The 12071-nt window shown below is 35.2% G+C and overlaps 2 protein-coding genes and 1 long non-coding RNA gene across 4 annotated transcripts; all 3 read left to right on the top strand.

Moving 5' to 3' along the window:
* Window positions 793-3013, top strand: LOC107625952 (40S ribosomal protein S13). The gene is made up of 5 exons (XM_016328698.2): window positions 793-952; window positions 1088-1160; window positions 1738-1876; window positions 1983-2169; window positions 2781-3013. Exons 1-5 carry the CDS (start codon window positions 930-932, stop codon window positions 2812-2814), a joined length of 456 nt encoding a protein of 151 aa, XP_016184184.1. The 5' UTR covers window positions 793-929; the 3' UTR covers window positions 2815-3013.
* On the top strand, window positions 4872-8339 carry LOC107627818 (probable leucine-rich repeat receptor-like protein kinase At1g35710). The gene is made up of 2 exons (XM_016330638.2): window positions 4872-7553; window positions 7654-8339. The coding sequence occupies exons 1-2, from the start codon at window positions 5159-5161 to the stop codon at window positions 8028-8030; spliced, it is 2772 nt and encodes a 923-aa protein (XP_016186124.1). The 5' UTR covers window positions 4872-5158; the 3' UTR covers window positions 8031-8339.
* On the top strand, window positions 8814-11557 carry LOC110269043. Of its 2 annotated transcripts, XR_002357992.1 has the most exons (3): window positions 8814-9087; window positions 9194-9334; window positions 11255-11557. It is a non-coding gene; the product is annotated as an uncharacterized LOC110269043 (long non-coding RNA). The 2 variants fall into 2 exon arrangements; XR_002357991.1 differs by having other exon boundaries at window positions 8814-9334.

Genomic DNA, 12071 nt, shown 5'->3' with positions numbered 1-12071 from the left:
TAGCGGAGATCCTCGCTCGAGTCCCTATCTATGTCTCAGAAAAATTTTGTCCCCTATTTCCAACTTTGCGAAAAAAAATTTTCGCCTTCGGTGCCATTCAGGACAATTTTGCCATCCCTATGCCCTAGCATGATTCTCAATATAACCGCGAGTTTGTATTTATATTCTTATTTAATATAGTCTCCTCTCTTTCAAGCGTCCTCCCATTTTTAACGTCGTTTCAACTGTAATCCTATTTTTAAAACCAAATTCAAATGCACTCCTATTTTGTATATTTTATATTTATACCTCATATTTATCTTTTAATATTGATACAATTTATTTTTATATTTAAAAATATCATTTTCATATTATTTTTTTAAGATGTCTGATGTCTCTTCTTTAATAAAAGAAAGAAAAAAAATAATTTGTTATTGAATCTCAACAATCAATTAATAAAGTATCAATAATTAAAATTGTCCTAAAACGAGAGTGAAGCCGATTAGGTTTAGGGTTTAGGAATGATAATTTGAGGATAATACAGAAACGAAGCCCATGTTTAAAAGCCCATGAAGGCCCAATAAATAACCCATGCCCTAGCATCGCTTTTTTTTACAATAAATTTTATAAATTATTTTTTTATGGTATATTTAACCTATACTTTTAAGATACAAGATAGTAAATTTGTTTTTTACGCTTTTAGCCTAAAACTAAAACGAGAGTGAAGCCGATTAAAGCATGGGTTTAGGAATGATAATTTGAGGATAATACAGAAACGAAGCCCATGTTTAAAAGCCCATGAAGGCCCAATAAATAACCCAGCGGGTATGCCCTAGCATAATCCTCAATATAATTCAGGGTTCTGTCTTCTCCGCCATCTTCTTCAGTTTGGCGCAGTCGCTGAGAGCACCCAGAGAGAGTAAAGAGTTCTCTTCCTTCCACCAGCCACCATGGGGCGTATGCACAGTCGCGGGTATGCTTCTTTCTCTTCTTCATTCTCGCGCCACAGATTCTCTTCAACCATTTTAATTTTTTATTTCCTAATGTTATTTTTTTTGGACAAACTGAAATTTTTTTGACGTGTTTGTTCGTGGATTGTGTATATCAGTAAGGGTATTTCCAGTTCAGCTCTTCCTTACAAGAGGACTCCACCCAGCTGGCTCAAGATCTCATCTCAGGATGTCAGAAATCTTAACCCTACCTTCTTGCATATTCTGCCTTTCGTTTTTTATTTTTTAGGGTTCTCTTTGTATGATGGAAAATTGTGATTTTTTTAGCTTAGAGATTTATAATTGTTTTTTTTTATTTTTTGGCGTATGTTTTTGGTAATGTGAGGTTCGTTTGTTAGTATTTTACTTTGGGTAACTGTGTATACATGTCTACACATTGTTCGTAGTTATATATGTATCCAGCCATTGTTGTTAAATTAGGTTTGGATTGAATATTTTGTTATGCAAAATAGAATTGGCTCCAGCATGTGTCAAATGCATTTAGTGTCAACTTTGGTTGTATACCCCTCAGGCTTAGTTTTATGGATCATGAGTTTTGAACTAATGATTCAAATTCTAATTTTTCTTTTAATATATAAATGTTTCAAATTTAGATATGATCCATGTTAGGGCTTTATGGCATTATTTGATCCATGTATTTGACCCTACAGTGGTACACGGCTTAGTTTTTTTGTTATGTTAATATTTGAAAATGCAGGTTTTAAGATATGTGGCATTTTTTTTCAAGTCTTTATTTTGGAATTTTCAGGTTGAGGAGAATATCTGCAAGTTTGCCAAGAAAGGTCTGACTCCATCACAAATTGGTGTTATTCTTCGTGATTCTCACGGAATTGCTCAGGTGAAGAGTGTCACCGGAAGCAAGATTTTGCGTATATTGAAGGCCCATGGTACGCCTTATGCATTGTTACTTGTTCTTATAAATTTGCTTTTTAAGTTGATATGCGAAATGTATTTACAATGTTTCTTGTGTTGTGTTTTTTTTTTTTTCAATAGGTCTTGCTCCTGAAATACCTGAAGATCTATACCACTTGATCAAGAAGGCCGTCTCAATCAGGAAGCACTTGGAGAGGAATAGGAAGGACAAGGACTCTAAATTCAGGTTGATTTTGGTAGAGAGCAGGATCCACCGCCTTGCACGTTACTACAAGAAGACCAAGAAGCTTCCACCCGTATGGAAATAGTAAGTATCAAATATGCATTTTCTTTAAATCACAACGGTTTCTTAATGTGCATGAACTTTTATTTTGATGCACCGGGATGATGCATTTCATGAGTACTTCCATTTTTTAAAATCCTTGTGGTTCCCTGACTTGGGTTTTGTGTGGTTCATATTTTAATTGTGCTGTTTGTTCAACTTCTTGCTCTTATTTATTTATTTATTCACTGTCAAATTGATGTTCATAAAACAATTGAATTCAGTGTATACATGTTGATAGGATTAGGTTGACAACATAATGGAACCATTCTTTGTGATCTTCTTCTGGATAAATATTTTGTTTATGAAAGTCTATGGATTTTTGAATTATTTTGGATTAGTTAAAATGCACTATACTGCTTCTTGCTGGCATTTTGCTTCATGTGAATCTCTATAATTAGTATGCAGATGTTGACCAGAAGTCGTTTATAGTGACTTGGTATCAATTCCACAGAATTTGGATGGGTGTTCTAATAATGAGATTGACGCCTTAAAGATGCTATTACTTTGGGGCGTCTGGCTCATTTTTGTTTCTTGTTTGTGTACATCGCGATGTTCCGACGTTCTAACACTGGTTATGTTATCTGCTTTTGCAGTGAATCAACAACCGCTAGCACTCTTGTGGCTTAGAGTGAGTTGTTCAGTGATAGTGTCAGGTTCTATCCTCAATGTACTTTTTTTTGGATAAGCAGACCTAGTTCTTTGGTACCATATTATGTCTTGGAATTTTTGGAACACATGAAAATTTGTGATACAACTTTGTTCTCGTGGTAATAGTTTTGATGATGGATTTTGTTCTGATTAATATGCACTTCGCCTGCTTTATTCAGTTCCTTTTTAAATTGTGGTCTCTGAGTATTGTTATTTTGAAAATATGATTATAATCATCACCAAGAAAATGATTGTTGGTGATGCCGCTGGAAATGAATAGAGAATTCTTTCCCTTCACTGACCCGACTCGTTCCCTTCTATGTGTCAATGGCTATGGAGTCATGTTAATTTGTCATTGGAGGAAGAACAATGTTTTGAACAATGTTTCCTTCTGCTGTGAAGGAATTTGAACTAGGCAAGCATCGAATTTATGTGAATTCCTTCATTTCTCGGAAATTTGATTGCTATAAACTTAATGAATAGCATACGTTAAAGCCTTTTTATGGTCGTTTTTGAAGGGATTAGTTTTCAAAATAATGAGATTTATTAGATTGAACTATAATTTAATTGCTATAAACTTCTCTTGTAAAAAAAGATTTTCAATTAGTACGCCACTTATTTCTCCTTTTTCAATTGACAACATTATTATGGGTGAATTTGAAAAAAAGAAATTAATATAGAAAAAAGAAATTAATATCCCAACATATTTGGCAAATTGCACCACATTAGGTTACCTTGCTGGTTGAAGAGTATATCGTCTCCCTACATGTTATTGTGCGATTGTTGAAGCCAAGGTTGTGAGGAAATTTCATAGTCAAATATTTCATCAAGGGAAGTCGTACTTGTATGATAGATACAAGAATTACCACTACATAATAATAATTGTTGTGGCAACATTTTAGCATAACAAGTTATGTACTTCAAAAATCAAAACAGATACATCAGCTTGTGTCATCTAATTTTGATGAAATCTCAATCCATGAAATTGATGACTCAACATATATAATCTGATTGAATTCAAAGGGACATAGCAATATAGCATGTGCTCTTTTTCACATGTGTAATCCTTCCACTCCACGTCTCCAACTACTCTTCATCGACACGTCATCACCATTGGCAATATTTGTTGACCTCGGAATTATTAACATGCTTGTGTGTATATAATGTTTTACTTTGTGTATTTTCTTTTTTTTTCTTATATTAAATTGATTTTATTGAGAGAGTATTTAACATATCAATTTTACACAATAAATTTAGTCAATATATTTAAAAAAGATAACAAAAAATATTAAAAAAACGTAAAAGACTCTAACAATTAGCCAAAACACAAGAAGACTCCGAACAAAAAAATCTATCAATACTAGTTGACTTTTAATGAATAAATCAACAGTTCAACATGCAATATAGGTTTATTCTATTGATACAGAGAAAAAATATTGACAGAGGAATTAAGTTGTCTCACAGAAATAAAGAGCAAAGACCGAAAAGAGTACTTTTTTATTGAGGACTTCGTTGTCTTTCGAGATAATTGACAGGGACCGTTTAAGATTTTTTCTCTATTTTTATAAATGACAAACGATTTATATATTTGATTTAATTTTGTTTCAGAAATATTTTAAAAATATTTAAAAAGTACATCATAAAAAATACAAAAAAAATTGATCTCTAGGTCATGTTTTTAATTCTTTTTCTTAATACTTTGCATTCACATAAAAAATACTTAAAACTTAAAAAATATTCACTTAGAATAAAATTACTAAATAAAGAATAAAAAGATTTGTTTTTTTTTTTTATAAATATACTTGAAAAAAAATTATATCAAAATTTGATCACTATAATTTTTCTTAAGTATATCTCTATATATTTAATACATTTTGTCAAATTAAGATCGTTTTCAGTGAATGAAAATTTCACTTTGACTTTATCAAAGACTTAAATCATTTGAAGGCTAAAATAGTAACTTAGTCGTTTGAAAAAACAATACAATAGCAGCGGTCAAATATGTTTGTTCAAATTCCATTGTAGCTAGTAGAAAGAATTGTAGAACAACGATGTATACCAGATACAGAAGGTGCATACAAATACAATTCAAGAAATCAAGAACAGGCACTGGTCACATATATCATTGTCCAAATTTCCACGTAGAAGCTATACTCTACCTAGCTATATTCTGACTTTTAAGGTTTGAAACATGTTCATTCAACAATGTAACACTTAAAATTATAACTTATAATTACATAGATTTGGACTCATATATTATTATATTACATATTACACATAAGATGGTGATTGACACACCCTGATCACTATAGTTGCAGAAACCATGGTTATACCCACTTCCATTTTGATACCAGTTCTTCTTCTCTTTGCCATAAATCCCATAACTGAAGCTGGAACTCACAGAAAAGTAATAGTATCCAAATTGTCACACTTAGATGAAGAAGCAAATGCTTTGATTTTGAGTGGTTGGTGGAGTAACCAACACAATATTTCAAACCGTTGCAGCTGGCCTGGTATTCAGTGCAACAATGCCGGAAGCATCACAGAGATTACTTCTCCTCCAAGGGAGAATAATGACAGCTCTCTCGCGTCACAGGGCCGGTCGACAGGCATCGATTTTTCTGTCTTTTCGAATCTTGTCCACCTTGATCTCAGTGAAATGGGGTTGTATGGATTCCCAAAGGGGCTAAGTAGTCTCAACAAGCTGAAGTTTCTGAACCTATCTCATAACAAGCTTAAAGATGAACCAGGTTCTCCTTCTTCATTGGCAAATCTAACTCAACTTCTTGTGCTTGATATTTCTTACAATTACATTGGTGGTCAAATTCCTAATGAATTCAGCAGGCTAGAGAGGCTTGTCACATTGGATTTGAGTTCAAACTTGTTCAGTGGAACCATTCCTTTAATCTTGAGTCATATGTCCAATCTCATCTATATGAACCTTTCTAGCAATCAACTAACTGGTGACCTTCCTGCTACAATATATGCAAATCTCACCAAGTTAGAGAATCTTGACCTTTCCCAAAACAGATTTAGTGGTCTCATCCCTCAAGAAATAGGGAATTTAACAAACTTGTTAACCTTAGACCTTAGTTTAAACAACTTGGTTGGTCCAATACCTCACCAAATAGGGTACTTGAACCGTTTGACAAGTCTCCACCTTAGTTCAAATTCCATTAATGGTTCTATACCTTCAAGTTTAGGACTTTTAACCCAGTTGGAAGTGTTGACTATCAAAAACAATGAAGTAGGTGGATCTATCCCCAGTGAATTAGAGAACTTGGTTCATCTTAAAGTTTTAGATCTTTCATATAATGAAATCTTGGGTGTTATACCAAAATGGATATCTAACCTGACACAATTAGATAATATAAGACTTTCAGGGAATCAAATTAGTGGTTATATCCCATCTAGTATACTTGTTCATATCAGTCATGTGGATCTCAGCACAAACAAGTTAATTGGAAGCATTCCTTTTCAAATTGGTAATCTTTCATATCTAGATGTTACTGACAACAACCTGGCTGGTCCAATTCCTGAGGAAATAGGGTACTCGAACCGGTTGACGTTTCTCCACCTTGATTCAAATTTCTTCACTGGTTCTATTCCTTCAAGTATAGGACTTCTAACAGAACTGATAATGCTCACTATGGCAAACAACAAGATAAATGGTAGTATCCCCATAGAAATAGAGAATTTGTTGCATTTAGGAGTTTTGGATCTTAATACTAATAGACTTTCTGGTGTTATCCCATCTGGTCTCTTTGTTCACCTTACATTTGTAGATCTCAGCTTTAACAATTTGAGTGGAAGCATTCCTTCTCTAATTGGCAAAGGTATTTATCATTTAGACCTTAGTTACAACAATCTCAGTGGCAACATATCTGAGGGGATAGATTCTGTGCAATTCTACAATTTAGAGTGCAATCCTTTTCTCAATGGAGATTACCACAATTGCCAATCAGAAAACCTTAATAATGGTCATGATAAAAGTTTAAGTACTTTGGGTTTGGTTTTGATAATTGTGGCCAGTATTCTTGTTTCTTTTGGCTCCATAGGGATTGGAATTTGTGTTCTATTTGCCAGGCATCGCCGTCGCAGACTAAAAAGCAAGGCAGCAAAGCATGGAGACTTGTTCTCAATTTGGGAATATGATGGCAAAATTGCATTTGAGGACATTGTTGAAGCTACAGAGGACTTTGATATCAGATATTGCATTGGAACTGGTGCTTATGGTAGTGTCTACAAAGCAGAACTTCCGAGTGGCAAAACCATTGCATTGAAGAAGCTTCACAAAACAGAATCAGAAAATCCATCTTTTTACAAGAGCTTCTGCAAGGAGGTTGAGGTCTTGACAGAGATTCGCCACCGCAACATCATTAGGCTTTATGGCTATTGCTTGCATAACAGATGCATGTTTTTGGTGTATGAATACTTGGAAAGAGGAAGCTTGTTCTGTAACTTGGCCTATGAGATAGAAGCTCAAGAGTTGAATTGGAGCAAGAGGGTGAACATCATTAAAGGGACATCATATGCTCTTGCTTACATGCATCATCATTGTACTCCTCCTATTGTTCATCGCGACATTACCACCAGTAACATACTGCTGAATTCAGAGTTGGATGCTTGTGTATCAGATTTTGGCACAGCTAGACTTCTTGATACTGATTCATCTAACCAAACTATTCTAGTTGGTACTTATGGATATATTGCTCCAGGTAAATTTTAATTCTAATTCTCTTCATATAGCTTCTAAAAATGGTAAAATTTGATGTTATTTGCATACTAACCTATGTAATATTTGGTTACATTATGTAGAATTGGCTTACACCATAAATGTGACTACAAAATGTGATGTATATAGTTTTGGAGTGGTGGCTTTAGAAACAATGATGGGGCATCATCCAGGAGAATTCATTTCCCGTCTGTCAAAGCCATCTACTCAGAACTTAATGGTGAAAGATGTATTGGATTCAAGGATTCCTCTCCCAATTCTTGAGAAAGATATGCAAGATGTTGTGCTTGTTATGACACTAGCATTGGCATGCCTCTCTTCTGATCCAAAATCTAGACCATCAATGGAGGATGTGGCTAATGATTTTTTGGCTTCTAATTCACCAATACATTTCTCTTTCTCTGATGTTTCAATCTACCAATTGATGAATCAAGAAATATATGTCATAGGTAAAAATTAGGACAACTGTGATTGTACTCTCTTATGCATGTCATCATATTTCTGTAAAGTAGTGATGCATTTATTAGTCCTTTTGGTCCTAAAAGACAAAATTGTGCATATAGGGCTTTCCCTCTCTCTCTCAAACTCACAGTCCAATTGAGTTGATAATTTTGTCCTGAATCATTTCAATTTTTATTGACAGCTAAGAGTTATAAAAATCAGTTATGTTAGTTATTACAGTTAGGCTATCCATGTATATATAGCAGTTGTGTAACTAAGAATAAACAAGAATCTCACAATTCAATACTCATTCATTCTGATTTCTCAATACTCTTCTTTCTTTCTTTCTTTCTTTCTTTCTTTCTTTCCTGCTTCTTGGCATTGATACTCTCTGGGTCATCAGCCACAACCAAACCTGAGCTTGTTCCCCTTACCGAAAAACTCGATGATGATAACTTCATCACTTGGAAGCATCTTGCATGGCTCACTATTCAGATTTTGGGCATGGAACATCATCTAGATGCATCCAAAACTCCAAAAGCTCCACAAGAATCTGCAGCCTATAAAGAGTGGCGGCAGAATGATCTTGTACTAACCACATGGCTTCGGGCTTCCATTGTTAAAGTGGTAAGTTCTGGAAGGTGAAAGAGCGACTTCACGAAACTCAGAGAAGGGAGAGTGTGTTTCTTATTCACATCTCAATCACCATTCTACTTGAAAATGGGAATGCAAAAACTGACTATACAAAAGAGTACTGTTGATATATATAGTCACTAACTACTCTACTGCTAACTGAGCCATTTGGAACCATGGTCACACCTCTTCAAGCATGCATTGATGCTGTGTTGAGGTGAGGAGAAGCCACGAAGCCTTATGCACCGCCTCACCCACTTCCTTTTCTTCTATCTCTTGTTAATAGTGCTTCTCATTTTCTTTGAACCAAAACACGCACAAAGAAGGAGAAGAACAGAGAAGGGAAGCAAAACGAAACTGAAGAGGAAGGAAGAAGCCATCCACAGCAAGAAGGAAGGCACCCCACCTCTCATCACTCTGAATCTTCGAAGCTTCTTTGTTGGGTGAGAACTAGCAACTCTCCTTCTTCCTCTTCTTCAGATTCAAATTCTGTTCTTCCCTTTTATTCCACCTCTGCCATTCTAATTCCAATTCTTGCTAGAACAGTAGTGACCGTAGGCAAGAACTCTTCCCTTGCTTGAGATGAGGTCGGCCATTTGTTCTTGAAAGAGAGGCCAAAGCTTCAATTCCATACGCTTAGGGTTCTGATTTCCGAAGGAAGTAAAAATAGAATTTCCAACTTTAAAAGAGGTAAGGGTTAGGACAAATAGATTACTATTCTTGTGGCTGTACCTGTGATGAGAAGAGATAAACTGTTATATGCTTGATTGATGATAAATGAGGCTCTTGTATGTGTTTGAATGATGGTTAGGTTATATGAATTATTATGTTTGATAAAAATGCAGAAAAGTGAATTTGAGTTATGAATGTGTGTTTGTAAAAAAAAGGGGTAAATTAATGAGTATAACCTCTTAGAGCTATGCTGACCATGCTAGAACTTTAGTTAGTCAAAAGAAAGGTAAAACTATGGTTTTAGATGAATTTTAGGCTTGAACATAAGATTTGGCATGTGAGGTTGTTGGAAGTGCATTATGCAGAATTTCTGTAATGTCTGCATAATTGGCAGCAGAATGAACGAGTTTCTGGGAGCATTCCAGATCATAATTTTTTATGAGATTATTTTTCTATGAAACTTTAATGTGTTTTTAATATCTCGTAAAAATTTTAGAATTAATTGATAAGTGGATTGGGAAAAATGATTTTTTGAAGATTGATGGTTTCAGCAGAAAATTCTGTTTCTTTACTGCAGAAGCACCAACTTCCAACTCACTTAATTTATAATTCTGATGAGTAATTGGGCTGAAACCAACGGCAGTCTCAAGATTTATGTGTCTAAAATATTCAGTTTAAATTTCGTGTCAAAACTCTTTTTGACCAATTAGATATGTTGCAAAAAGTATGAGTTGCTTGCTGGATTTTGAAAACAGATTTGTATAAGGCAGGGCTGTGTTCCTAACCTCATAACTTTTACATGTGACATGGTAATAGTCTAAAATTTAATTTTCTAGAAAGCTGGAAGAGTCTTGTTTAAGTACATGAATTTTGAAAGGCAATGGATGAGAATTGGATTTTTAGTGAATTTAACAAATTTACTATTCGCTGCTGTTTTTTTTCTGCAATGATAGTAGAATTTTTGAAAGATTTGTACAAATTTCAATTATGGTAGGAATGCCCCCGAACCAAGTTGTATTTTCTAAACCCGTGTTTTTACAATAACTAAAGGGATTAAAGAGAGTATAATGACCAATTAAGAATGTTTACTTGATAAATTGTTAAGGAAAGTTTGAACGTTGTTAAAGCTGAGGGAACCCGTAAGGGTGGTTTTAGTGCTATTTTAGAGGAGACTATGTCCGAATTTCTATAAAAGTTCAGGAATTTAATTAAATGTAAATGTGTAAGTTGTCTCCAAGAAGGTTTAAGGTTAATGGGTGATGTGGAGGTATGTATAATTAGACGGTGGTGTAGAGGTATGTATAGTTAGGCGGTGATGCGGAGGTATGTTTTACAATGTTGGTGATGCGGAGGCATGATAAAGAGAAAGTAAATGAGAAACCATGTTTGAAAGAGATAATTGAAATGAATAAGTAAATTATGAAAAGTGTATGTTGAATGGACCCTGTGCCGAACTGCTAATGCGAAAGTGCCCGCCTAATGGATAGCCTGAGATTGCTAACGCGGGAATGTTCGCCTAATTGATAGCACTGTTCCTTACTGTGATACACATTGAAATGTTATTATAATGAGACCTAATTGACACGGGTAACCGTGATGCCAAGGTGTCTAATTGACACAGTAAAGGGACCATACTCGGGGTTCACTCTGAGTAACGTCGGGTTGCGGGTAGACAACCGACGCATGAGCTCATGGCCTGCGCTAGGAACAGGCATGCATCATCTTGTTTGCGCATATGAACTTCTTGTGAATTATTTACTGCCATTTCTTTCTTGTTCATGCTACTTACTTGTTATAAATATGTTTGTGCCTTGAGTCTCTGTGTTTGTTCCTTTTCTGTTTCGCGACAACTTAGAGATAAAGACCCTAGGTTCCCCTTTTTCCTTACTGAGAACTCTAGGTTCTCACCCTTCTTTTCTTTCTTTTCCCCCTCCCCAGACGGGTCCGGTAGAGGAGCCCTGTGAGTTTCGTTCTAACTGCTGAGCTATGAAGATCTGGCGCGCGGCGGAGTCTTCATATGGAGCATGTTTTGGACCGATCACTCCAGAGTTAGTCGCAGTGGATCTTTCGCTCCTGCTTGATGATCTTAGTATCACTTTCTCCTCACTTTTGTAGTACTTTTAGAGGGGTAGGACGTCTTAGTAGTTCGGTTCCAGCTTAGGAAACCCGTGTGAGGGTTGGAACTGATTCCTTCTTTTGTATCTGTACATATAACTTGGTGTGATACTCGGCTTTGATGGATGACACGTATCCTTGAACTTAACTCATGTGTATATTATATATATGCTTATATATGTTACTTTCTGTTGCCTTGTGTTTTCTTACACGACAACCCTGAAGAAACTAACCTTGCGAGCAACTAAACGCTATTCCACGAGTAGTAATCTGTTCACGATTAAACCGATAAAGGCTTTTATTGATAATTAATTTATAAAAATCTGAGTCTAGAGCTAAGTAGGCCGCACAACGAGTAACACCTGAACATTTGGCATTAGTCATGACGTGTCGAAAGTTGGGGTGTTACAGGTACCATCAGGCATATTAATAAGAACAAGTTTTATTTGATATAGACACTGAAAAAATGACTTTGAATAGGCAACATGATTTGTAGCACCTGAGTCAATAACCCAAGATTTTTGACTGAAAATGGACATTGACATTATGTAAGAGATACCTTGGTTTGACGGAAGTATGGTGGCAACAATTTGATTTATGCTATGCTTCGGTTGTGCATCTTGCTGATTCAAGAGAGATA

The sequence above is a fragment of the Arachis ipaensis genome, chromosome B02 (genome assembly GCF_000816755.2).
Source record: "Arachis ipaensis cultivar K30076 chromosome B02, Araip1.1, whole genome shotgun sequence".
In the NCBI taxonomy this organism is placed as follows: Eukaryota; Viridiplantae; Streptophyta; class Magnoliopsida; order Fabales; family Fabaceae; genus Arachis; species Arachis ipaensis.
This window is presented reverse-complemented; position numbering and strand designations above follow the sequence as displayed.

Excerpts from the sequence above, each read along its gene's own strand:
- LOC107627818 (XM_016330638.2), top strand. The coding sequence starts at position 5,159 with ATGGTTATACCCACTTCCATTTTGATACCAGTTCTTCTTCTCTTTGCC. Across the intron at positions 7,554-7,653 it reads TTATGGATATATTGCTCCAG|AATTGGCTTACACCATAAAT; the intron begins GTAAATTTTAAT and ends TACATTATGTAG.
- LOC107625952 (XM_016328698.2), top strand. The coding sequence starts at position 930 with ATGGGGCGTATGCACAGTCGCGG. Across the intron at positions 953-1,087 it reads GGGCGTATGCACAGTCGCGG|TAAGGGTATTTCCAGTTCAG; the intron begins GTATGCTTCTTT and ends TGTGTATATCAG. Across the intron at positions 1,161-1,737 it reads TCAAGATCTCATCTCAGGAT|GTTGAGGAGAATATCTGCAA; the intron begins GTCAGAAATCTT and ends TGGAATTTTCAG.